The sequence below is a fragment of the Panthera pardus genome, unplaced genomic scaffold (assembly GCF_024362965.1).
Source record: "Panthera pardus isolate Hobbes unplaced genomic scaffold, ASM2436296v1 HiC_scaffold_26, whole genome shotgun sequence".
Taxonomy (NCBI): domain Eukaryota; kingdom Metazoa; phylum Chordata; class Mammalia; order Carnivora; family Felidae; genus Panthera; species Panthera pardus.
Window position 1 is genome coordinate 21,001,676 of NW_026526832.1, and position 27,135 is coordinate 21,028,810.

Here is a 27,135-nt window from a genome sequence, read left to right on the forward strand (position 1 = left end):
AACTTTTGTTTATCAAAAGACACATAAAGGGCAAGATTCATTTCTACGTATCTGACATCCTTCTGGTTTTGATCAATATATACGAATCCAGGAACTGCCAGGTACCCAGCTAGTGTAATAAAACGAGATAGAGAATTTCATTCTTGGGATTAGTGGTTATGAATTCTGTCTTTCCCCCATGATTGTTACTTTTAATTTTTATTTTTTTTTAAGTTTTTTAATTTATTTTTGAGACAGAGAGAGACAGAGCATGAACGGGGGAGGGTCTCAGAGAGAGGGAGACACAGAATCTGAAACAGGCTCCAGGCTCTGAGCTGTCAGCACAGAGCCCGATGCGGGGCTCAAACTCACGAACTGTGAGATCATGACCTGAGCCAAAGTCGGACACTTAACCAACTGAGCCACCCAGGCGCCCCATGACTGTTATTTTTAAATGGTATATTCATTTCAATAATATATATGACAAATGTGTAAGATATGAAGCATAAAGATAAAATGAATACCCATGAACCCACACCTTTGTCATGTGTTGTTAAAACCATGTCGTGTGTGTAAGTGCCCCCAAGCCCATTTCCTTGCTTCCACGTTCCCCACAGAGCTCTCCTCTATCCAGAATTTGGTTTATCATTGTCTTGCTTTTTAAACAGTATCTATCATCAAATATATGTGTATTCCCACATAATAAAGTGTTTAGTTTTGCTTTTTGTTTTTTGCGCTTTATAGAAATGTTGTTATATGCATAGAGTGGAACCTTTCCCCCCTTCAGTACTACGCTTTAGGGTCCTTCCATGTTGTTGCTGTAGCTACATATAGTTCCTTCATTTTCACCACATAGTGTAATTATTTGGTTGTGCATAGCACAGGGAAAGAGTACCGCATCCAGTCTTGGAAGTTCAGAGAAGAAAGGCTCTCTAGAAAATCGAATGAGTCGGTTTTTCTTTATTGAATTTATACCTGTGCTGGAAATTTAGGGAGTATGAAGACTAGAAAACAATGATTCCATCTTACAAATTTGTGATCTAGTTTTGGAAATAAACATAAAATAATTTTCTGGTCAGTTAACTAATATTATATAGTGTTAATAAATAGTATGGGCATTATGCTATAAGAAATCTAAGTATGAAAATATATAGAGAGGCTAGAAGCAATTAGACCCATGGAGGTGGTGGAAGTTGAGCTAGACCATGGAAGGTAGGGTTGATTTGGATGGAGTCTGGGACAAAACATTTCAGATTAGAAGTGGAGTTGGGGTTCAGCATGATCCCCCAAAGAAGTATGATACATTTCAGAGAAGGGAAAGAGTCTTAGAACTAAGAATTTGTTTCAGGCATCCAATGAATTAATCTTTAGAGTGCCAGTGATAGGAGATAAAATTAGTTGAGGAATTGAGACCAGATTCTGGAGAGGCTTAAGTGATAGGTGAGTGGAAATCCTTGGAGGATTTCAAACAATGATGGTGTTAACTTCACTAGATGTTAATTGAGTACATACTGGATGTGATATTCTCTTAAGCATTCAATACATGCAAAGATGAGTAAGACTCATCCCCTAACCTCAAGGATTTTGCATCATGGTAGGTATGACAGCAACGCAAGGTGAAATAAATTAGGTGCCACAGGAGCACCAGTTGTTGTAGTGATTAATTAAGCAGGATCTGATACCTGCTGAAGTAATTAGGAGTAGCTTCCCGGGAAGAGTGACATTTGGGTGGGACACTAAGGAGTGAATAATATTTGGAAGAAGTTGGGGAATTGCTGGGATTCGTATAATGATAGGATCTGTTTAAGGAAAAGTGAACCATCAGCTGGACCTCCAGACGTGGAAGGGAATAGAAGGTGAGGCACTAAGGATAGGCATGCAGGTGGGGTCTGGAGCAGCACTCTGATAGAAATAGAATGTGGGCCACACATGTAATTAAAAACTTTTCTGGGGCGCCTGGGTGGCGCAGTCGGTTAAGCGTCCGACTTCAGCCAGGTCACGATCTCACGGTCCGTGAGTTCGAGCCCCGCGTCGGGCTCTGGGCTGATGGCTCGGAGCCTGGAGCCTGTTTCCGATTCTGTGTCTCCCTCTCTCTCTGTCCCTCCCCCGTTCATGCTCTGTCTCTCTCTGTCCCAAAAATAAAATAAACGTTGAAAAACTTTTCTAACAACCACAGTGAAAAACTAAAAGGAAATAGGTGCCATTAATTTTATCTTTCATACCCATGGTCTTATTTGATCCTCCAGATATTGCCATAGTTGTTTGTATGTAATTAGTCCCATTTTAGTGAAGAGAAAATTGAGGCTCTTACAGGTTAAGTGACTTGTCCAAGGTTGCAATATTTAGTAAATGGTGGGCCTCAAGCCTCTTGATTTCTATTCCACTTCACCATAACAGATGAAATCAGGATTAATCAGGCTGAGAGACCATTGCACGTGTGAGGTAAGGCGTGCTTGGATAAAGTGAGAGACGGGAGAGAAAGACACATACATTTCTAGGAAAGAGTCATCTAAGTCGGATGACTGAATATAGGGTATAAGCAGGAAAGTATCGAAGAGAACGGAGGTTTTCAGCCATGACAGCTAGAAGAAATGAAGAAAGAGAACCATTTGCGGACTAAAGTCTTAAGTTCGGTTTTGGACTTATTGAGCTAGAACTGACGCGAAACCTGGCCTCGGAGAAAGGTGAATTCTCTCAGACACAGAGCCACCCTGATGTCAGTCTCACTCTTGAGGCTGGCGTCTGGTGCTGGAAGCATCAGCTACTGAACCCTGTTTCCCCTGAGCAGTTTTCATACGTTTTCTCCACTATCAATTTAAGTTCGGACTCGTTTCATGTATCTTTCTAAAATTGACTTCCTGAGGAATTTTTAAAATCACTTTAACAATGATATTAATCATGCTTTGTTCTGTATATGGCCATGTGCATTTTCCAAAGCATTTTTACATACTATTCTCACAACAGGAAAGTGAGCAAAACAGATATTATCACCACTTTCTACATAAGGTATCAGAAGTTCAGTAACTTGCTCAGCATCACAGACCCCAGTAAATAGCGGAATCGGGTCTGAAGCCCATTTCGCCTAGGCTTAGACCCTTCCTTGAGGGTCCCTTTGTCTTCAGAGCCTCATTCCGGATGGGCTTCTCCTCTCGGACAGGCAAAGGAAAGATGAACTGGAGCAGAGAATGTCGGCGCTGCAGGAGAGCAGGCGCGAGCTGATGGTTCAGCTGGAGGGGCTGATGAAGCTGCTGAAGGTAAGAGAGAGCCCTGGCCGCTCCCCCACGCCCCCCCCCCCACCCGCCTCCCTCCCACCGCTTGTTCCTCTTCACCTCCAGTTCAGCTGCTGCCGCCCCCCCCAACCCCTGCCGTGCTGCCTGAACAGGGTGCCGCTAAAGGCTTAAATGGCGCTGCCCGTAAAGTTAGACACGACTCCATAAAGTCATCTAATTAGTGTAAAGTCTGATTATAAAAAATGAGTAACTGGAATTAGCGTCATGTCCTTAAATAGTGGTAGGCAGGTTTATAAATAGGATATTAACTATATGTAAACAAATGTTTCTCAACTATTTGAAGTTTCTTTTAAAACAAATTTTCAAATATTTCGCCTAAATACTCAAGAAGGATTAAGAGTCCTATTTTAGTAAGTATTATCGCGGCAGACCAAGCTAATCAGACTAATTCTAATGAATAACTTTATTAGGAGGAACAAAAGAGCATCCCAGCTCTATGTTTGTTATCTTGGGGCTTGAATAAATTTGGAATGATTCAGATGTCACTATCGTTGTTGACATATTACAACATGCGACAAATATATCGCAGCCCCTATACCCCAGAGGAGAGAAAGGCACATTTGGCATTTAAGTGTCCTCACCTGGACAGTTTGACTGGCACTCCACAGAAATATCTACCCAGATACGTAGCAGCAATACCAGAATACATTTGTTCCTGCTGTTAGTTCCTTCAGTCTCTGTGTCTGTGCTGGGAAACCACTGTGTTTTGTGGTACCACACTGAGTTCGCAGCCAGAGTGGAAATCACAAAGTGTGGATTACCTCAAAAGCCAGGCTGAGGGGAGTAGATTGAATCCTGTGGTAAGGGAGTCACTGACGGTTTGGGAAATAATAGTTTGGGAAAATATGTAGAGCGGATCAGAGAGGGAAGAAGCTAAAGGAGAAATGGAGATAAATATAACTGTCTAGCCCAGTGATTGTGCTGCATCACAACCTGTGAGTGTGAGTGTGTGAGTGACAGGGGTCCAGACTAGCAGTGCGGCTCAAGGAAACATCAGCTTGGAGACTTTTCTTCAACTTCTCTATGCTAAACGAGTCCCTTCATAGTGAAGCAAGTGGTATTAGCAACTTGGGTGAATGTAGCGTTTGTGTTTTAAACTGACTTTTGGGGCGCCTGGGTGGCTCAGTTGGTTAAGAGTCCGACTTCGGCTCAGGTCATGATCTCACAGTTCGTGAGTTCGAGCCCCGCATCGGGCTCTGTGCTGACAGCTCAGAGCCTGGAGCCTGCTTCACATTCTGTGTCTCCCTCTCTCTCTGCCCCTTCCCTGCTCATGCTCTGTCTCAAAAATAAATAAACATTAAAAAAAAAAAAACAACTGACTTTTGACTTGCTCAAGACAATCGCTTCTTTTAGTCTTAAGCTGAATCTCTTTTTCTAGCTTTGGTCCTGGGTATTTGGGTTGTTTTGCATGGACGTGTTTCTACATTAACCCTGTTAACGGAATTTCTCTTGAGAAGTATTTCGTGTCTAAATGGGTCTTGTTTAAAGAAAACCTGGCCCAGATCCCTCTAATAGTTGTCAAGTATCCAGCTAATCCAACCCAATCACCCACTCAAGATGGCAGAGAGGGACTTAAATGCATTTGGCCGGTATAGCATCTGGAGCCATGTGGGGCTTTGAAAGTCCTGCCATTGTGGGGTAGTCCCCTGCAAGATGGGAGATAATAGGGGATCCACTCATCCCTGGCCTGTGTCAGACTTGCTTGTAGTAAGTTGCTTTCAGACATTGCCCAAACATAGGTGGGAAGATACCGTAGGGTAATTTTTGTAAAAGGCAAAAGGTTTATGCAAACTGAAGGGAAGTCAGAATGCATTTCCCCCAAAGTCCCACGGTGTGCTTTCTCGTTAGCTGCGCCGCCCTCAGTCTCCGTTAGAGTTCCTGGTTCAGAGCCCTGTGAATATTATTGTGACCTGGTTCACTTCTGATGCTTGTATTCAAGGGCTGGGCAGAATGAGCTGAGGCCTGGAACTCTGATCCCAAACGCTGAGCTTCTTTGTATTTCTAGCTACTGTCTTACAGTTATAATTTCCTAAAATAAGCAGGATCCTTGTGCCCCATTTTGTAAAATCCCCTGCCGGCTTCTTAAATGCCTTATAATTTACTTACCAGATAGGCTGAGGCCATTCAGACTGGGAGGAAGAATTTGCAACAGAGCAGGAATGTTGTCTTTTTACCCATTGATTAGAATTTACAGTTGAAAATTTCATGCCTCTCTAATGTCCAGCTTCCTAAAATGATGACAGCACAATCCTAATTTGTGTATTATATGCACTCCTAGAAGGTCACCCATAGGAATCATTGACTTCCATGAAAATTTCAAAGATGTTTTCCTACTATTAAGAAAATATATTCACTAACCCATAATAAAAATACGCTTTAGAATCCTAATTTTAATTTCAAAGGACTGTCCTGCCCTCGTTGATGTTCAATCTGCTAGCATTTAATTCTCTCATAAAACAGCTGTAAGCACTTAGTCAAATGGACAATGAAACCACATGGTCTGGGATACTCATAAATTAAAATACACTGCACAGTAAATTTCCATTTCACAGGGAGTTCTTTCTACTGCTTCAGTGAAATATTGTGTACATTATCTATTTATCTGAAAAATGATAATTTAAAGAAGGATGTATATGAAGTGTTCCCATTGTTTATTAATTTATTCAATAATAATCTTAAGTCCTTTTTTGTAAGAAGGCAGGGTAAAAATTAATCATGCATTTATTTAACAAGAAAATATTGGTTCCTAACTGTCACATTTAGGTATTTGGCAGTAAGACCAAGGAGTACCAGGGACCTTCTTTCTTTCTTTTTTTTTTTTTTAAGTTTATTTATTTTTGAGAGAGAGAGACAGAGTACGAGCAGGGGAAAGGCAGAGAGAGAGAGAGAGAGAGAGAGGGAGAGAGAGAGAGAGAGACACAGAATCTGAAGCAAGCTCCAGGCTCTGAGCTGTCAGCACAGAGCCCAACGCAGGACTCGAACTCACGAACTGTGAGATCATGACCTGAGCCAAAGTCGGACACTTAACTGACTGAACCACCCAGACACCCCTCAGGGACCTTCTTAATTGTATTTTTGGTTTTTTGGTGGCATGATGCAGACTGACACCCAGGTACCCATGGTGAGAAGGTATCTTTTCCTTACATTTCCCCCCCTGATTAATGTGTATGGATAACCTCTGTCCCAAACTTATTTAAGCTGGAAGTGGTTGTATGTTGGTATTTTACTTTCTAAATCATGTTTCCAGTATTTTTCTGCCTCATTTTTCATTTTCCTAATATTGCTTTTGAAACAGAGTCACCAGGTGAATTCTGCAGTTTTGGATTTCAACCTTATTTGCAAATGAGGTTTAAAATATAAATTATCATGTAGATAACTGCAGTACTTACGGTGTTACTTTGGCCACCTAGCCAGACATCCCCCATGTGGAAAAGTCTCGCATGTTTTTAGGTGACATAAGCACTTTTGGATTTGTGATTAAAGTATTATTATTCCCTTTAAATCAACCTTGGCTCCTGTGCCAGTTGCCATCAGTCAGTGTTTACTGACACGACTGACTGACTGAAAACAAAAACCTTATATCTAAGGCCTCGTATCTGACCTGTTAAGTGTGTTGACAGAGCCTTCAAGGCTTTATCTGAGCAACTTCTGTGAGTTTAAATTGTAAAACACCATCCTTAGTAACATGTTGTCAAAGCCCACCCTCTGCCAACCCCAGTGCACAGCAGAGGCCCCTACCTCCTGAAAAGGCTGCCCTGTCCACCATTCCCGTCCTAACCTGACATGTGTCTCCTGCAGATTATCATGATGTCATGTCCTGGGACAAACTATCCATAGCAGAGTTCCCAAATGTGCAAATGGGAAACATTGCTTCCTGAAATTTCCCTATTCTGTTGAGCCAAAGCACTGTTACCTTGCCTGGAGAAAACAGTAAAAATAGGGAGGTGTCTTAGAAACAGTCCTGAGAACTTTTGTCCTTGTCTTCTGACCTCAGCTGCAATTTCAGCCTGTCAGGATTGCCTCATCCCTCCCCCACCATCTCAGTGTCCATTTCAACACTTAGTGCCAGCAATAAACACACATTTTAAATGGTTTAATAACTCTTCCTATGGCTCTTTGCCCTGCCGAGTGAATGGAGAAAAGTATTCTGCCTTACAGGGAAGCCTGGCTAGGAAGGGAAGGCTCTTCCCAGCTGTGGAATTCTAAGCCCTTCTGACCAGAGCCACGTGCCAGATGTAAAAACTGAAAGATGCTAACTTCTTTTTCTTTTGTTTTAATTTTTTTAAAGTAATCCCTGCACCCAAGGTGGGGCTCGAACTCACGACCTCAAGATCAGGAGTTGCATGCTTTACCAACTGAGCCAGGCACCCTAAGATGCTAACTTCTTAAGGCTTACTGAGCTAACGCTCAGGGCCTTCTTTGCCTGGGCTCCTGTGAGTATAGGTTTGGTCAGGCATCTAGCAGCTGGCTCCGATTATGAAGAACATCTTCTTGTGCTCAGTTGGAGTCTCCAGAAGAGAGTTCTTGGTGCCTGTTTAATTTCTAGTCCATGTCTCTTCCTTGCAGGAATAAAATTTTTTTTTTCCAATTTTTTTTACTTCCTCTCTCCTTTTTGTAACTGGTTGGATTTTCTGAAACCATTCTTACCATTGGCCCCAGATCTGCAGACCCTGTAAAAGCAGAAGCACCCGTCCGTCCCTAAGACTTCCTACACACATGTTCAGTAAAGACTGCCTGCACGGCTGGATCCGATTTAAATAGAACCATTACAGCAGCTTTTAGATTTGCACACCCTGGGCAAAGAGCAGAGGCTCCCTGACCACAGTTACTCATGATGAGGCAGAGAAAGAAGAAGCAAAAAGGCCCATTAAAAGACAGAGTAGCTGAAGAGCAAAGGACCACGGAGAGACAGACTCAGAAGTGTTTCTCTCGTCTTTGCTGTGCTTCTCCCCGCGGCTCCCAGTGGTGCATTGTGATAGCTGAGAGTTGGCAAGTACCCACTCTGCCCGCCGTCACTGTGAGGCTCTAAAAGACAGAGACCACATCTTATCTTCAGGTTTCCAGGGCCTTATGCATAAGAAGTACTAAATGAACCTGTGTTGAATTAGTGGAAAACCGAGGTCGAGAGTTCTTTTTGAAAAGCCTCTCAGGGCCCTGAAGCAGCTTCCAGTTTGTTGGAGGAATGGGGATGGGATGTAAGCGCATCCTTGGGACAAAACCACAAAAAAGCAGCCCCAAAACAAGTGGAGAGGAGGGGACTAAGGAAGAGAGTCTGGTCAGGTGAAATTGCTAGTTTGGGGGAAGTTTTTAGGGCAGTGGCTCTCAAACCAGCAGGCATCAGAATCAGCTGAAAGGCTCTGAAACACGTTGCTGTGCCCCACCCACCCCAAGAGTTTGGATTCAGGTAGTCTTGGCAGGCGCCCAAACTTTGCATCTCTGACGAGTTTCCAGGTGCTGCTGCTTTGCGAACCATTGGCCTAGAGGAAGGTAGCTAACACATAGGAATATTAGGAATGGGGAGATTGATTATTGGGCTTCTGGGTCCTAGTTGAGCTATTTCTTTCAGTCTACCCTAAACAGCTATGTGAGCTCGGGCGAGTCAGGCTCTCTAGGCCTTTTCTGTCCATAAATGAGGAAGTTGGATTAGATGGTTTCCCAGTTCTAGAGGCTAGCCCTGAATGAACTGGGTGGGACAGAGGCCTGCCATTCGCTCTGTGCAGCTGATGGTGCCTGATGACCGTCTGGGCCTTTGGTCTCTGAACCCGTGCGCCTGGCCTGGTTTGCCTGATTCTTCCATCATTTCTTCCAGATGTTTTGTGGTGATGGCCATTAACCTCTCTCCTTTTTCCCTCTGCCTTTTTTTCCATCTTCAACACCTCTAGGAGGAAGAGCAAAAGCAGGCAGTAAGTGAACTTGGGAATTCTCCACCTGATTCTTGCTCCTTTTGCATGTTCTTCTCTTCCTCAGAGAACTGTTACATTCTTTCTCGTCTCCTCCCTGCACAAGTTCACCTCTGCAGAATTGGTTATGTGTAAAACCCTCAGCCGTTCGCTCCATAGTCGTGTAAAACGGCCTGAAAGTCCACGTCATGTTTACCTCATTAGCAGAGCATGTTCTTACTTGAAACCAGAGCTCGTTGAATTTTTGTTAAAGTACACATCTGTTGTGTTTATTTAACTATGCATGATTAGCCAGGCTACGATTGCATTTCCCTGCTTTTGCATTCGCTGCTGCTTCATGTCTAGAGTGACTTTAATTGCTTGAAACAACTTTCAGGGTTGTGGGAGTGACCTCAGGTCTAAATACTACATCATGAATGATTGTGCATGGAAATGTATAGTTTTTCTGATGACTTCAAATGTCCTTTAGTCTCGAACAGGCTTCTGGATGCTCCAGCCCCAGGAGCCTTCTTAACAAAGTTACCAATGAAAGCTAAGTGACTGGTTATGCCCTCAGTGATTTCCTGTTCAGAGTCTGCTCCAGGGGGAGCTCTGGTTTTTGAGCTGCATGGCTGTTGCATGGTGTTTAGGGAAGGTTTATGTTTGTTTTTATTTTTCCGGACAGCCCTTAACCCACACAAGAAAATCAATTGAGGGCCTATCCACAATAGTAACACCATATGTTTATATAACATAGTAAGGTTTTCAAAGCATACATTTTTTTATACAAGCTAAAGCTGATTTTTAACTTACCTCAGGGCTTTAATTTTAAAAGAGAGAAATATGAATGTTTAATTCAAAAAATTTACTTGTTTCTTTTTCAAAAAACAAAGTGATCCATGTTTTAGATTAAGAATAGGAATATACAGGGGCGCCTGTGTGGCTCAGTCAGTTAAGCGTCTGACTTCGGCTAAGGTCATGATCTCACAGTTAGTGAGTTCGAGCCCTGCATCGGGCTCACTGCTGTCACTGCAGAGCCTGCTTTGGATTCTCTGTCTCCCCACCCCCCCCCCCACCCCTACTCCCCTTACTCCCTCTCTCTCTCTCAAAAATAAATAAATATTTAGAAAAAAAAGAATAGGAATACCCAACAGTATATTTATTATTTTCAGTTAGGAGGGCAATGAAATAATAGAGTGCAGAGGAAAAGATCAAATGGGGGAAGAGGCAAGAAAGGAGCAAGGGAGAGACAGACTGTCAGAAGGAAAGCAGATAGATTATGGGATTAAGATAGGTGATCAACCCAGAAATCTCAGTGGCTTTACTGTAACAAAAGTTTGTTTAGTGTTGTTTTTGCTTTGTTTGTTTGTTTTTTTCCTCATTGACATGTAGTTTATTGCTTTGATCTTATGGCACTTCCTCAGTAGGTACATTCATATGGGCAAAGCAGGAGAAGACAGCATGGAAAGTCAAGCCCCAGGAAGTGACACTCATGCTTCTCTTTCCCTCCCTTTCATTGGCCAAAGCAAGTCATATGACCACACTTAACTTCAAGGGGGGCATAGACGTATAATCCTCCAGTTTGCTTAGAAGCCACAGAGACGCGGATGCTGGTAACGCCGACCACAAATAGGAGGATGGGTGCGCTTGTGTTGAGGGAAGGAAAGAGAACATCTCTCCTTCCTTCTCCTTTCTCCCGCTGTTTGCCTGACAGTCTCCTCTCCTTCGTGGTGCTCCAGGGCATCACCTCACCTGTAGCTGCCGACAGCCACTGTTCCCCTCCTTCTCTTCTCTCCTCTATACCCCAAAGATGCACGTTGCAGCTAAAACCACTTGCTGGGACCTTACTCCAACAATCTGCCCAGACTAGCATCTCCTCCCTCTGGGAATGTGCCGGCTCAGAGTGAAGAACCCTACACCTTACCTGAGAACTCTCTTTCCGAAGAGGGCGGGCTTTATGAGTATCTATTTTAATGGTAGCAGTAGAGCTTCCAATAGACGTTTCATTCTTAAAAAACATTATGGATTGCCATGTAATCCAAGAACGAGAAATTGCCACTGCTGGTATGTTATTTCTCAGGTCGCTTTAAAGCTGACCTTGAGCAGACAGGGACTTAAATAACCTGTTCGCTTCAGTGACCTTTGAGTCTGTGTGAGATCATCATGCCCTTGAAGTTGGCAAAGTAAGAGGCTAGACCCAGACTGCTGAAGCTTGCCCCTAATGAACCACTTGTGTGTATGTCTTAGAAGTTCTCCATGGCCATGGTCCTGAGTTCATGACCTTGTCTTCATACTCTCTTAGGACCGTCCATGGCACAAATTGGTACAAATTGTCTTTTCCCCATCTTTCTCCACTATGATATAGGTAAGACATTCTGCTCTGTGGATATAGGTTTAAATATCCTCTGTTTACATCACAGGTTTAAACTGGACCCACCCAAGGCTCAGTGCTGAGGCTCAAATTTGAAAGCTCAATAGCTTTATATAATTCAACATTTTAAACAAGTAGACACATAAAGCTTCAGAACTAGTGCTTCTGTTTTAGTCTGTCTCCTTACTGAGTGAGATACAAAAAGGTATTTAGCACAGAGCTAAGTTGTAACTTTTTCTTCCTTCCTGGGTTCTGGCTGGTATAGTTTAATTTCTTCCCCATCATAATGTGTTACCTATATGGGTGATTAAATAGTTGTGAGAGACTCCTACAATGAAGAATTTACTAGACACGCTTCCCAAAATTGGCTCTATAAATCCATTATAGAGAACTTTTCATGTAGTCGTCTTCTTGCTTCTTTCCTCTTTAGGGATTATTTTAGCTTTGGGGGGATTTGAGAGGAATAGGTAATGACTGTGACTTAACAGCTTTGGTGCTGTGGGTCCACCTTCAGCCTTCAGCCACTTCTCCAGGGCTTTGAGTGGCATCAGCACCTCAGCTGATAATTCTTCTGTCTTTCCTCTCTCCCTCCCTCCCTCCTTCCCTTCTCTTTTCTCAGATCCAAGAGTTATAATTAAGGGAAGAACTGCCTGGCTATTTCAGATAAGACTTCACTGAGTGACTCTTCAACCCACAATATACCCTACAGTTTAACAGGCTCAGGAATTAGATTGTATCAACTGAGTCAGGGTTAATCAGGCCCGTGATAATCATCAGACTGTAATTAAAGGACTTTGTCTGCCTTTTTCACTACTGCCATCCCCAGTCGCTAGCTAGTGCCTGCCACAGAACAGATACTCAATAAATAGTTGCTGAATGAAAACTAGTATTAACCAAATTTACAAGATTTCGAACTAAAAGTGGTGTGAATTTATAAGTTTATTGATTATAAGGCACAGAACCGCTTCGAGTACTTAGAGCAGTGACTTTGCTCAAGGTACTCCTGTTCCCTACCCATTCAGAAGACTAAATCATGGTTCAGAAACGCCCTTTATAAAAAGGAATCAGAAAAAGGAATTTCAGGGTCGCCATTAATTATGATTAATGCTATTACCATTTCTGTCTAAAGAACAGATGTTGAGTATGTAGAATAAAATCATCCTCTCTTTTTTTTAAATACATATAATCTATAAAATGTGGGATATATGTAGTTATTTGTATCACTTGAAAGTATTTTGATAATTGCTTAGTAAAAACCTGGCCCCTGCAGCCTGGTTAGGGGATTCACCAGCATGTTACAGAGGAACTCACTAAGGTAACAACAGACTGACGAGTAATGCTGGTGATGGTATTTACTGCCATCGGTGCACTTGAGCTGTGGGCTGCTCCGGTCCTAGTCTGGAGGGGTTTCGGATGTCTAAATTCATGCGAGTTACATCTCAGTGTTCCATTTTTCCCAGTGACTCAACGCACCATAAAATTGTACTGCTGGATTGCTAACACCAAATAAAATGAGCTATCCAAGGCAAGAGGTACGGTTTACTCATGAAAGATGTTGCCTGGAACATTTCTCTGAATTCTCCTATTAGACATCACTACTTTTTATATACAGATCAACATCAGGCTTAAAGACTCTAACTTTAGATAGTAAGATATAAGAATAGAGGGCTCCCATGGGGTTGCCTTGATCCAGATTAGTAGTATGGTAATGGTCCAGAGGGTTAGATAGATGGGACTCTGAAAATTGTGTAATTAGAGGAGTCTTGGGGATTCCACTAAGAGAGCATTGACACGCTTGGAACCTTTCCTTTTACTTCAGTAAGTTGGAATATCAAGTGGGATCTTGCCACATGCCCTTTCTGATTTCCAGAATCAGATGAATAACCCACTACAACTACACCAAAGAAAGCATGGTGTGAGCTGGTTCTTAAAAGCCTGCGTCTCTGATCTGGCTCCCCCAAATATACCTCAGAGGAAGGGTGCTCAATATTTAGTTAGCCACGGTTGACCCATGAGGGTTCTAACAAACTTCATGAATATCAACTTTGTAAATTTAAGAAAAAGTACTTTTTAAAAACCCTATACAACAACAAATAAAAGCCTCCTTTGTCCATTAAAGAGATTATTGGTGAACCCCTCGATGTGCTCATGGACCACTTCTCCTCTTGCTTCACTTAACCTTTAGATACAGTCTCATTGGGAAGTGATTCAAATTCACATGCCTCTAAATCTTCTGGACTCTCTGACCCCACCATACTCTAAAATAGAAGGCTGAATCTACTTCTACCCCAAGGCAAAGAATTGCCATTCACTTATTTATTCAGCAGTGTCTTACTACATATGTTCAAGACAGTGAACTTGGCGTTTTGGAGGATAACAAGAGGAATCCTACAAAAATACCAGCCTCAAATAGTATGAACATTATTTCATCATTGGCATCATGCCTTAAATACAGAAACACATGCCAGGTCAGTGGTATCCTGAGCTATAGGCACCACTGCTATCCCTCTAAGTTTGTGAACTCCACAGATGTCTTTTGGTAAACAAAGATCAGTGTGATGTACTGTGTGACTCTGCCATAGACCTTCAGCCTGGGTTCCAGTCCTAGTCTGTCTAGATGACCCCATGTGCTAACTGCACGTAGATTGCCTTGTGGGTCTGTGAAGTGTGCTCATTCACCAGTCCCGGCTCCTGTACTCACTATAGGAACCTGGTAGTTTGTTGCTTTGTTTTTCATTCAGTTTTTTCCCCAAAGGAGAAAATATTGCTACAGTATTAAAAATAAGATTTGTATTTCACTCCCCCAGAACTCCTTGAATACCTACAAGGAGTTTACAGTGTGAGGATATAGGGGGAAATCGCTTTGAGTCTCTGCAGTATTTTTCATCACCCTCGTCAAGGACAAACTGAGAGGTTTCCTTCCCTGCTTTTCTATTTCCCTCCTGCACTACATTTCTGTCTTTCCCTCTCTTGGACAGAATGCATGCAACATATGAAAACTATCTTCCAAAGTCTCCAGGGAAATTCTCTACACACCAAGCTGGAGAAATTGTCCTTCCGCTGGAACAACATTGAATTCCTGGGACACACTGTCTCACCCAGAATACTACAATCTGAGTCTCAGCAAAGCATCAGCAGAAAAGAATGAGTGAAAGGTGACTTTTTTAGGTTCTGAGCCTGAGGATCTAGGAAAATGATGGGAACACTGACTGAAGAAGTAAGAAGAGGAGATGATCTGGGTTAGGGAGGGGACTTTAACCTGTTTTTGAACATACTGAGTTCTGAAGATTAGGCAGGCACTCAGGCTTTTTGCCTGATCTACCATATATTTGGGGATATGCAGCTGGAACTTCAGTGGGAAAACATGGCTAGCATTGTAGATTTGGAAGTCTTCAACATAAAATTAGGGTTGAAACCATAAACATGAGGCTTAGGGAAAAACCATAGTAGAGAAAAAGAAGAAAGAGGAGGTGGGAGGGGTAGGATTGTGGGTTCTTGGTGAAAGCTCAAGCTTTCAAGAAGGAGAAAATTAATAAGACAATAGGATAAGGAAGCCCTTGGATTTGCCAATCAGGAAGTTACCAGCAACCCTGGAAAGAAAATTTTCAGTAGAGTAGTAGTGTAGATAGCTCTGAAAAATAGGCTTTGTTTTGTCCAGCCGCCACCCTGCTTTGGTTTCAGCCCAAAGAAGGAGAGGGAATTAAATCTTCAATCCTCCTTATTGAATTACATATGAATGGATTGCTCTTGTGATTCAAAGGTCCTTCTCATCAAAACCACTTTTCTGTCTAAACATGTCCATAGACTTTACAAACCTGTTTCCTCATCTGCAAACTTCAGCTTCACAGTCCTTTGATGCTTTCGTCACCTGTACCAGCCAGTATGTTGGGGAAAGGCTAAAGCCAGAAAGGGTCTATAGAAAACCAACTGGGTTCATTAGACTGGTGTCTCCTTTTGTGACTTTCAAATGCACTGGGCTTTTCTTTCAACACCCAGCTCCTTCCTCAGTGTTTCTTCACGCCAGCCTTCTACCTCCTCCTTTCCAGACAAAAGAAAGCATCCTAAGAAAATATCCGCTGCTTCCCTGAAGCCCCCTCCTTTGGTTTATCTCTCGGGCTTCCACAGGAGGAGAGGAATCCCTAGTGCTCTTCCTGGTAGACCTCACCCCAGCATCCTCTCTTGGCGTGGGATTGGATCTATGATCCTTCACTTGGAGAGCATCTGTAGGCATTTCATCAAATCCTGATCCTGCACCAATCTCTTGGGTCTTATAGCTGACCTCGGGCTGGTTCTGATGTTCCGTATTAACAATAACACAACAGTAGGGAGCCTTCTCTCCTAGAGTCCTTAACTGAAATGAACATCTGCTTAGTTTCAGCTACAAGAAGCATGTTATAAAAGGTACACTAGACTTTTTTGCACTCTTCTCCATTTGCTGCCAATCATAGTCTGGCAAGTAGAATTACTGTCATTTGGCATTACCGTATGGATGCCCCGATGCTTTAAAAGAAAGAGAAGGGGGAGGGGAGAGAGGGAAGAAGGGAGGAGGGAGAGAAAAGGAGGAAGAGAGAGAGAAAGAGAAGAAAAGAAGAAAGAAAAAGTAGAAGCTTGTTTTATAAAATTAGAGGCAAAGAGAGAGACGGTTAACTGTAGCTAATGCGGTACCTTTAATAAGAAACCACACCAACTCACCACAGCTCTACAAGGTGGCTAACTGTAAATCCTTCAATACTTTTATTATTTTGTGTTCTTATTAACTTAAATATATATGTAACATTCACTATTTATTCATTGCTTTCACATCTCCAATTTCAACTGCCGTATTTAACCAGCTCAGACCTGAGGAAACCAAGAGACAATCTAGGAGACTCTGAGGCCAGTAGCTGCCCCCCCCAGGACATCTTCCAAATGTGCAGAAGATATAAGAGTTTATTCTTGGGCCCCTTGACGATCCTAACCTAACCCGAGGCTACTGGTGACCTGCCCTTCCTTCCACAGCAGCCTGCCGCCTGGGAAAAGATTCTGACTCACCTTCAGCCAGGTTTCTCATCCTCAGCACTGTGGAACTCTGGGCCACATAACTCTGGGGAGTCTGGGGGTGCTGATTTGTGCATTGTGGGGTGTTTAGCAGGACCCTTGACCTCTACCTGGTAAATTCTAGTGATATCCCCCTCCCCAAGCCCTAGCAGGTGAAATTACCCCCAGCTGAGAAGCACTACCCTGAGCTCAGAGAACCTTGCTCTGCGATACAGCCTGAGCCGCCGAGGCATTCTCAGAATCCCTGATTCTGAGGTTTACATGTGGACTGGATGGTGAACGATTCCCAGGCACCTTCCCCGCAAATCAGTCCTCTGGCCATATTTCCTGTCATTTCCCTGTCTGCACACTGTCTCAGGTTTCTGCTCATCCACGCACTTGTCAAGGTGCAGGCAAGTTTTTCTCCAAAAGCCTGCTTGTGTCTCTCTCCTTCCACTTCCTACCACCTTTCTTCATTCCAGCCTCCATCATCTGTCACCTGGTCTGTTGGAAGAGCCTCTGCATAAGGGCTCCTTGTGCCCTATCTCTTCCTCCTCAGTCCCTCCTTCACGTTGCTCCAGAGCCAGAGTCCTAAATGCATGGCACTGGCCACGCCATTCTCTCCTCTGGAACCTTCCCCTAGCTCCCTGTGCCGCTGCCCCCAGCAGGGGTCAGTAGGCATTTTATTAAAGGGTTAGACAGTATGGGGCGCCTGGCTGACTCAGTGGGTAGAACATGTGGCTCTTGATCTTGGGGTCTTAAATTCAGGCCCCACACTGGGCATCGAGCCTACTTAAAATTAAAAACAAAAAAAAATTTTTAAAAAGGGTTAGACTGTAAATATTTTATGCTTTGTAAACCAAATCAGAGATATTATGTAGGTACTTATATAACCATTTAAAATGCAACCATTTCAAAATGTGAAAACCATTCTTAGCTCATGGACTGTAAAAAACAGGTGGTGAGCTGGATATGGCCATAGGCTGCTGTTTGCCATCTCCGGCCTAGTAAATAAACTAGGTGACTATTTATTTAAGGCTCGGATGATGGTAGGCCACACTGCTCTTTCCTACCACGTGTCTATGTGCTCCCTATATGCTAGCCCCCCCACACTGCTCCTTACCCCCCGCAGGCAGCCTCCCCTCCCAGGCCAGCGGCCTGTGTTCATGCCCTTTCCTCACCTGGATTGCCCTTCCCGAGCCTTTTCTGCCTATTGAAATTATAGCCCTCAAGATACTCTCAGATGCCACCTCTTCTGTGAAACCTTACCCTGTTCCAGAAGCTCAGAGTTACATTCTCTCGATTCTGTGCTTTTCCTTTGTGCCTCCACTAAGGCATGGATTTCACTCTCCTTTGTATGCTAATTGCATACATGCCTAACAACCCCAGGGGACCGTGAGCCTGCTAACAGTGGACACTTTGCCCCTTTGTGACCCCCAGCACCTTTCAAAGTAGAATAATGGCAGGTGGTCCTCTTTTGAGCTGGTGTGTGAAGCATTTTATGTTCATCCACACCAGCCTGTAAAGATATTATCTCCATTTTGCATATGAAGAAACTGAGATGCAGAGAGGTTAAGTAAGTTACCCAGGTGCATGCTGCTAATAAATGGTAAAGCTGACATCCAAACTAGGTCTCCCTAACTGCAAAGCCTGGACTCTAACTGCTGCATTGTGTACAGCAGGGACTCAGCAAAGAATGGTGCCATACCTCACCATATGAGTTTTGCATACCTATAAGTAGCCTTTAAATTTGACTCATTGGAGTTTAAAATATCCCTGATAGGTTCTGGCTTCTTGCCTGATCACCGATTGAGCTGTCTGAATAAGGACCATGCTCTCCTGGCAGTTCATTCTCTTTTTGTTTCTAATATGCAAGCTGAGTGTTTTGTGTTCATTTTACAGGGATTTTCCCTTCAGTGAGGTCCCTGATCATTTCACCGAGAACTGGCTTTGAAATCCTACAATGAGAACTAAAGGAATACCATTCTCAAATAGAGTCGGACAGACTAGGAGAAACAAACAGAAAGAGGGTAATCTAGTCTTAGAATTTATGAGCTTCCCTATCTGAAAGTTTAAATTTCAACTTCTTTTGATCTTTGGGTTTATGGTGAGTTGTAGTAGGTTGTTCTTTGTCCCTGGAGCTTAGTATGCTTTCCTCCTCCTACTAAGAAAGATAGCTAGACAGCTTGCTTCCCACCCCTCGAAGCCTTGAGGTAAGCTTTGTCTTCTGCAGTGTAATTGGACTTGAACAGGGACGGAATCTACCCACTGCCAGTACCGAGACCATAAACATCCAGCAGTCCCATGGGAGCTGTTTCCTGTCTTATAGCAACTTACCCCATGAGCCACCACAGTGAACAGTGAGTGACAGGCTGTGTGTAAGCCCTGAGTTTCCTGAAGTGATGTGGGAACAAACGGGTGCCAGCCCTCTGCAGAGGGACTGTTGGCACACTTTTTGGTGGCCCCATCCTATCCTTCCAACAGACCTACACAGTATGTAAATGTACGTTCATGGTATCTGTGGTGGAAAGAAAAGAGAGACATCGTAAAACTCGTCAGCTCTTCTCTCTGGTGTTTAGACGCAAAGTTTACCTTGAAAAGCTACACAACACTTAAGTCACACAGCACCTTTGCTCAGATAGGAAGGTCTCCTGGCGTGCTCTTTCACTGTTTCTAATTCACCCCGGAGGGAATCACAGCCTGTTTCTTTGCTCGCTGCCATGCGCTTGTCTCTCTCGTCTCCTCCACCTCGTTCTCTGCTGTCTGCTTGCTCCCATCCCTGGTGCTAACTGCTAGCGGTCTCAACTGTTGTCGTGTTAGGCACGCAGGACGGGCAGCGCGGCCTCCTGTCTCTCTCCTTTCAGCTGCACATTTGATGTGATGGCTGCATTTTCCGAGCAGAGCCACCCAACATCAGATCGATATAGTATGTGGGGTTTGTTTTACCTTTTCTTGAAGGGAGAAAAATCTGCCCCAAGTCCATTCTTTAGGGGCACCTGTGTGGCTCGGTCGGTTGAGCATCCAACTCTTGATTTTGGCTCAGGTCATGACGTCTGGGTCATGAGATTGAGCCCGGAATCAGGTTCCAAGCTGAGCACAGGGCCTGCTTGGGATTCTCTCTCTCTCTCTCTCTCTCTCTCTCTCTCTCTCAAAGTAAATAAATCGACATTAAAAAAAAAAAAAAGTCCATTCTTTATACATCCCATTCCTCTATACAGTCAGGGTTGCCTTATCTAAATTTCAGACTTGCAGCTCCTTTCTCCCAGGGTTGATTTTTGTGGATTTTGTTGTTGTTGCTGTTTTTCTGAGAGGGCCTCTGAAAATCAGCAGCAAAGAGGCCAGTTTGTTTAATTTAAATACACTGCAGCAAAATGAAGGTAATTGTCCACAAAGGCCATCTGCTCCCTGGCAGGTATCCACGAGTCAGAGAGACAGATGGAGGCTAAAACGCCTCCTTCTGGTACCATGATAACAGCTTAGCTCAGAGTTTCAGGTGGGTCTGTGTTTGTGCAGAGGATACAGTTATCAGGGCTCCATAGAAGGCAGTAACTCAAAATCAGGCTTTTTGCCATAAGCCGCTCCAGGCTCGATTACCTAACTGTAGTGTGTACCAAGGAGATACGAAAAAATTCCTACCTGTCCCATGAAGAAAAAGAAGGGAAGGAAACAGTATTTCTGGAGCCCCTCCTGTGTGCCAAGCACCATGCCGAGGATGCCTGAACACAGCTGAGTGTGGTGCAAATCACCCTTCTGCTAAGGACAGTGCCTTTCTCCCTTTGGGGCCGGCTCTCTCTGCCACAGCCTGTGAGCTCCTGTCTCTGCTCACAGTGTCCTCAGGTCACCTTCTCTGGCATACTGTGTACCTGCTTTGGCTCCAATATTAGATTTGTGTCATAGACAAGAGACTAAGTCATAATCACTGTACTCTCCTTTCGGGTCTCGACTGAAACATGGGTTCCTCCAGGCCTCAGCAACACCGTGCTATGCTTTGGTTTTCTCCTAGCCATATGAGGCCATTAGAAGACCCGGGTACCAGTTGTAGCCTTCCTACTGATTTATTTGGAACCTTGTGGCTTCTCTAGGCCTCAGTCTCTTCAAATATAAAATAAACGTTGGACTAAAAGAGAGGCTATTTTCTTGGGGTCATGAACATTCTGAAATTGTAAGCATAATCTGTGAGTCCTTTTCTTAGAATGTGATACCCAGTTTTCTCAGGTTTTTAAACTCTTTTGCTAATTTAGAATAAGTGAAGAGCCAACAGACCAAAGAGCGTCTCAGAATGTATTTCTCGAGCTCTGTATTTCTAGCAGAATTGTTTCTAACTACAAGGGACCTCTGTATTCAGAGAACCTGAGTGACAGGGCATGTATTGTGTTCAGTCATTGGTGACTGGCCCGTGCTGCATTCAAGCCTTTGTTATAGGTCGTATTACAGCAAGATCCCACTGTCCTTGCATCAGGAAACCTTCGAACACCAAGTAGCGTATTGCAGACCTTCCCTAGCTTCCCCAGGCTAACTGCCCCTGTCCTGGCAGCTCAAACCCAGAGGCGCAAGATGGTTTTACACCCGCATCGGAGAGTTTATCCCCATCCCCTGGAGCCGCCTGACTAGTTCCTCCACCTTTCCTGATTTCTGTGTGATTCGCAGGTTCCCCATAACTTCAAGGTTCCAACTGCGATGCTGCCCCCAGCCTGCTCTTGTGACCATTTATTCTAGATTGGTTTGCAGTGACTGGAGTGCTTGGCAGTCTCTGTGGGGAGGTCCTGCCTGCCTGAATGTAAAGCCCATCTGCGCTTCTGAGACATGGTGAAATTTCACAACGCAGTGCCCCAGGCAGATTGTAGTGTATCTGTCTGGCCCAGACCTGTCGAGAGGGCAGAGAGTGAACAATCCCTACCCGGGATCGTAGGTAACTGACAGCACACCCAGAGTGCTGCGCTGCACTGCAAACAGGGTCTCGAACTCTGTGTGCTCTGCGCACTCCAGCTTGTGGGCGTGTAACTAGAAGGGGCTTATTGAAATTCTGTGCGTCTTGAGCTAGAATCATCCTTGTTGCAGTCACCTGCTCCCTGCACCTCCATAGAGGCTCTGTGTGCATGAATCTAAATGGACAGCATCTCTGGTACTCACCGTACTGCTGAGAAGGGTATGTTCGGGGGCGCCTGGGTGGCTCAGTCGGTTAAGCGTCCGACTTCAGCTCAGGTCATGATCTCACAGTTCGTGAGTTCGAGCCCCACGTCGGGCTCTGTGCTGACAGCTCGGAGCCTGGAGCCTGCTTCGGATTCTGTGTCTCCCTCTCTCTGACCCTCCCCTGCTCATGCTCTGTCTCTCTCTGTCTCAAAAATACATAAAACATTAAAAAAAAAAAGAAAAAAAAAAAGAAAGGTGTGTTCGGTATAGAACATGCCGTTATCTGACCCTGAGATGGCTGCCGGGAACCCTCAGAAGATCCTTCACCGACGGCCTCTTTGTGACTGGAGCAAAGCCGTGATTACTTGACATCACTGAGATGACGTGACTTGGCCAAAGGCATAGAATCATAGAATTTTAAATCAGAAAAATACTTCAGAGATCATCTGCTTGATGCCACTCAGTTTACAAATGAGAAGACTGAGCCCCAGAAAAATTAAAAAGCAGGTGCTGTATGGTCAAAAGAAAACCCCAGGTCTCCCGACTTGCAGGCCATGCCCTTCCCACCGAATCACACCTCCTCTTTGTGTGTCTACCCCAGAGTGGTGGAGAGAGCTAGGATTCCATCTCAGAACCTGCAACTTCCCCCTCCTCTTCTGAGTCTTTGAATTGGCAGCAAAGAATCGTCTCTAAGGCCTGTGATTATTGACAAAGCAAAGAGGTTGGGACTTCGGCATCAGGACAGGCTCATTTACTCAGGGACTTAGACACATTCTCTGATCGGGTAGAATGTTTTTTGATTATATATCCTTGCGCCTATTCTCATTCACAGTCCTCTTTCCCTGAGTCTCTGGGCTTGATCTCTCATGTTCCACAACCTTCCCTCCCATTCCTTCTCCATCAAATGTCCTTCAGATGGGACTGACCCAATAAGTATCAAGAAGAAAATCAACCTGAGAATATGAGTTACCTGTTGCTGTATCACAGCTTATCCCAAAACCTAGTGACTTTGTGGAATAAATATTTATTACTTCACAGCTTCTATGGGCCCGGAGTCCAGATGCTGGTCCTCACAAGCTGAGGGTCAGGGTCTCTCACAAGGGCTACAGGCATCTCAAGGCTCAACTACTCACATGTTGTTGGCAGGATTCTTCGTGGGCTGCTGGACTGAGGGCCTCAGTTCAAGCCAGCTGGCGGCTGGAAGCCGCCTCAGTTCCTTGTCACGTGAGCCTCTCCACAGGGTGGCTCACAAGATCGCAGCTGGCTTCATTAGACTGAACAAACAAGAGAGAGAAAGAGTGTATGGGCAAGACCTAAGTCACAGTCTTTTATAACCTGATCTCAGAAGTGACATCCCATTCTCCTGACTCAGTAGCAGCAGTCACTATGCCCAGACCACATTCAAGGAGAGGGGATTACACAGGAGTGTGACAGCAGGGAGCAAGGTCATTGGGAGCCTTCACAGAGGTCTGCCTACCAACCACATTTACTCATCTAGTTAAGTATGTCACACAAAGCTTTATTGATGACTGATAGATTTAGTGCTCCCTGGAGATTACTGCCTGCTCTGGCTCCATTCCCACTTTCCATTACTGAAGAAAAAGGGTCAGAAACTTGATATACCTCATTGTCATTTAACAAACATTTATTAAGCATTTACATGTGCTTAACACAATGGTAAGGAAGATAAAATTTGAGAGGTGAGGTTAATGCTGTCAGAGTTCTGGGGAGCATGTCAGGAATCTGACCCTAGAGGAGGTGACCATGAAGCAAATGCCCCGAGGGGCAGCAGGAGCTAGTCTGACCACACTGGGGGTGGAGAGCTTCTGACCAGAGGACGACAGGCAGAGAGGCCTGCAGGCAGGGGAGAGCAAGCCTTTCTGTAGATGTAGCACCTGTCGCCCGTCCTGCTTCTTTATGTCTAAACCACCCAGTGGCAGCCATGGGCATGCCTGCACCCATGTGTACCTCCTCCAAGACCAACCCCAGTCTCTAGGCCTTCCTGAAGCCGTGGCCTCGGGCCTCGGGCCTCGGGCCTGACTTGAAGTATGTGTGTATCGATTGGCTGTGGTTTGTGCCTCTCCCGGGGCAGTTGGGATTTACTGACCTACCAGGATGCCAAACCGGTGTTGCTCTGCTGGAGCCTGAATTCACACAGGGCTCTTGATGGTTCCATCCCAGCATTGCTGTAATCCAACGTGACCCTAAAGCCAAGGGCTGGTGCTTGAGATTCACTGGGGAGAATCGTGCCTTCCCAGCAGTCTTCATTTTTCTCTTTCTACTGCTCTGAACAAAGACAACTTCTGAAGCCTGTTTTTTATCTTCCTCGGAAGGCATGTCCTGGGCACTGATCCCAGGAAGAAGGCTTGATTATTTCCAAGCTGATGGTGGGCAATAGGTTTCATTTTCTGATCCTAGAGTTTTAGCCACATGTGGCTTTAGCTAGAGTTTTAGCCACATGTGGCCGGCCACCTCGTGCATCCCTTTTGCCTCATCCCCCATCATCATTTTCCTATTAAAATGCTTTCAGAGGTTCGGTTTCATGTTCTTAAAAAGCAACCTAGTTGCTCATCTTGGGTTTTGCGACTCTGACATTCAGTCCTCAGGCAGCGGTGCCTGGCCCAGATCGCACTGAGGGAGATTTAGGGAATACTTGTGTGCTTAATGCTGGGTCAGCCCTCTGCGAGGACGACAGACAACTGTCACACAGTGAAGTGCATTTGAATTTCACAAGCCACATAGATACGCAAAAAAGAAATCTTTAGCTGGACTTCATCCCTCTTGAGTGCTTGCTGTCTGAGCTGGACACAGTCTGGGCATCTCCAGGCAAACTCTGAAGCCAGTCATCCCAGATTCTGGCACCGAGATGGGTGCTGTGCCCTGGGGACTATGCTGAGTGCTGTGGCATCAGGGGAGGGGTGTCCGCGGCTCCAACTCCATGTGTGGTGAGGCAGCCCGGTCCTTTGCTTGTGGCCAAGCCTGGTTCTTCTAGGCAGCACTCCTCACTCCCCGGCCGAGGCAGCCGAATTCATAGGCTCTCCCGGCAGCCAGGGTGCACATGTGATCTGTTAGGCTCTAACTCTTCTGTGACTGAGAGACCACTTGAGGCTCGTTGCCTCTGCAGCTGGGAAACCATGGGCTACAGGGGTGCATGGGGTCCTTCCTTGATGCTGTCCGAGCAACCCAGGCATCGATCTTCCTTCCATGCCCCTCAGCTCTTGGAAGCCCAAGAGAGGTTGGGGCTTGGCCCGGGTCCACCGCGTCTGCGATCTCCTGCATCCCACACTGTGCTGGCTCATAGGACTTCCCTGCAAGGGACACACCACTGCATCAGACTTTCTTGCTTTTCTGCACATCCTCTTACCTCTCTCCCAGCTTCATTATCTCACTTGGATTGGGGCTGGAACTGCTGGATCTGGCTGTTCATAAGCACTTTCCAAACCAGAGTTAATTGTATACTTTATTATTTGTCCCCTCCCCCCCAAAAATGGCCAAAAGTCAGGGATGATGGTAATTATAGGGTAAAAGACAGAGGTGATTCCCCAGGATACAGTGATTAATATGTGATAATGATTTATATTAATACAGTGATTAATGTGTTATCCAACCAAAACGGGATTCCTGAGATGTTTATAAACTAGTTGGGAAGAAAAAATATATACCCTGAAAAAAAAATAAATGATAATACATGTTTCATGTACGCTGACAAAAATAAAATATTTCACAAGATAGAACATGTTTAATTGTCAGAGGAAAATTATTATAAAAGTTAAACAGCAAAAAATAGCAAAAAGAGATTTCGTAGTATTTCCTTGAATGGATAAACCACATTCTGTTAATCTATTCACCAGTCAATGAACTTTTGGCTATTTCCTCTTTTGGCCTACCAGACCATAGCTACTGAACATTTGTGTCTGAGTTTTGGGTGGACATATGTTTGCGTTTCTCTTGGACACATACACAGGAGTCAGATTGCAGGGTTATATGGTAAGTTTATGTTTACCATTTTAAGAAACTGCTTACCTGTTTTCCAGAGTAGTGTACCATTTTATGGTCCCATCAGCAACATACAAGCGTTTCGGTTTTCTCATGTCCTTGTTCGTCTTTTTGATTATAGCTCTTTCAGTAGGTAAGTGGTATCTCATTGTAATTTCAGTTCTCATTTCCCTATTGATTACTCATGTTGAGCATTTTTCGTGTGATTGTTGCCCATTTGTACATCTTCTTCAGTAGAATGTCTGTTCAAGTCTTTCCCTGTTTTGTAATTGGGTTGTTTGTTTTCTTATTATTCAGCTGTAAGAGTTCTTTCTATGTTCTGGACACAAGTTTCTTTTTTATTTTTTTAGTTTATGCTTGGTGTTTTTTTCCATTTCTGCTTTATTGATATACAAACTTGTAAGATATTTTTTTTAATGTTTATTTTTGAGAGAGAGAGAGAGAGAGTGAGCACAGGGGAGGGGCAGAGGTAGAGGGAGACATGGAATCCAAAGCAAGCTCCAGGCTCTGAGCTGTCAGCACAGAACCCAACGTGGGGCTTGAACCCACGAAGTGTGAGATCATGACCTGAGCCAAAGTCAGACACCCAACTGACTGAGCCACCTAGGCGCTCTGTCGTTTTCATTTTCTTTTAATTTTTTGAAGAACCTCTACTCTGTTTTCTCCAGTGGCTGTATCGATTTACATTCCCACCAATAGTACACAGGGGTTCCCTTTTTTCCATGTCTTCACCAGTACTTATCTCTTACCTTTTTGATAATCATCCTAACAAGTGTGAAGTGATACCTCATTGTGGTTTTGATTTGCATTTCCCTGGCTACCTTTTCATATACATATTGGCCATTTGTATGTCTTCTTTGGAAAAATATTTGGTTCCTCAGTCCATTTTTTTAAATTATTTTTCTAAACAAAATGTTCATTTATTTTGAGAGAGAGAAAGAGTGAGAGAACTTGAGTGTGAGCAGGGGAGGGGCAGCAAGAGTGGGAGAGAAAGAATCCCAAGCGGACTCCTCACTGTCGCCACAGAGCCCGACACGGTCTCGATCCCACCAACTGTGACATCATGACCTGAGCCGAAATCGAGAACTGGACACTTAACCACCTAAAGCACCCAGGCACCCCTGCCTTAGTCCATTTTTTAATTAGATTGGGTTTTTAGTTTTGTTTTGTTTTGTTGCTGTTGGGTTGAATGAATTCATTATATATTTTGGATATTAACTTCTTATCATATATGTGATTTGTAAATATTTTGTCCCATTTAGTAACTTGCCTCTTCATTTTGTTTTGTTTTGTTGTTTTTTAAATTCTTAAACATTTATTTATTATTGAGAGACAGAGCACGAGTGGGGGAGGGGCAGAGAGGGAGACACAGAATCTGAAGCAGGCTCCAGGCTCTGAGCTGTCAGCACAGAGCCCAACGCGGGGCTTGAACTCACAAACCGCAAGATCATGACCTGAGCCAAAGTCGGACGCT

General features: G+C 44.3%; 1 protein-coding gene across 20 annotated transcripts in view; it reads left to right on the forward strand.

Annotated features, from left to right (window-relative positions):
- The window catches only part of DTNB (dystrobrevin beta), a 212,898-nt gene that overhangs the window by 171,475 nt on the left and 14,288 nt on the right, over positions 1 to 27,135 (forward strand). For 16 of the 20 annotated variants that reach the window (XM_019450108.2, XM_019450168.2, XM_019450202.2 and 13 more), the window contains 2 exons: positions 3,137 to 3,233; positions 9,152 to 9,172. In XM_019450108.2, coding sequence (XP_019305653.2) covers positions 3,137 to 3,233; positions 9,152 to 9,172 — 118 coding nt within the window. The remainder of the gene's footprint in view (positions 1 to 3,136; positions 3,234 to 9,151; positions 9,173 to 27,135) is intronic. The other 4 variants (XM_019450241.2, XM_019450191.2, XM_019450217.2 and 1 more) reach the window with 1 other exon arrangement.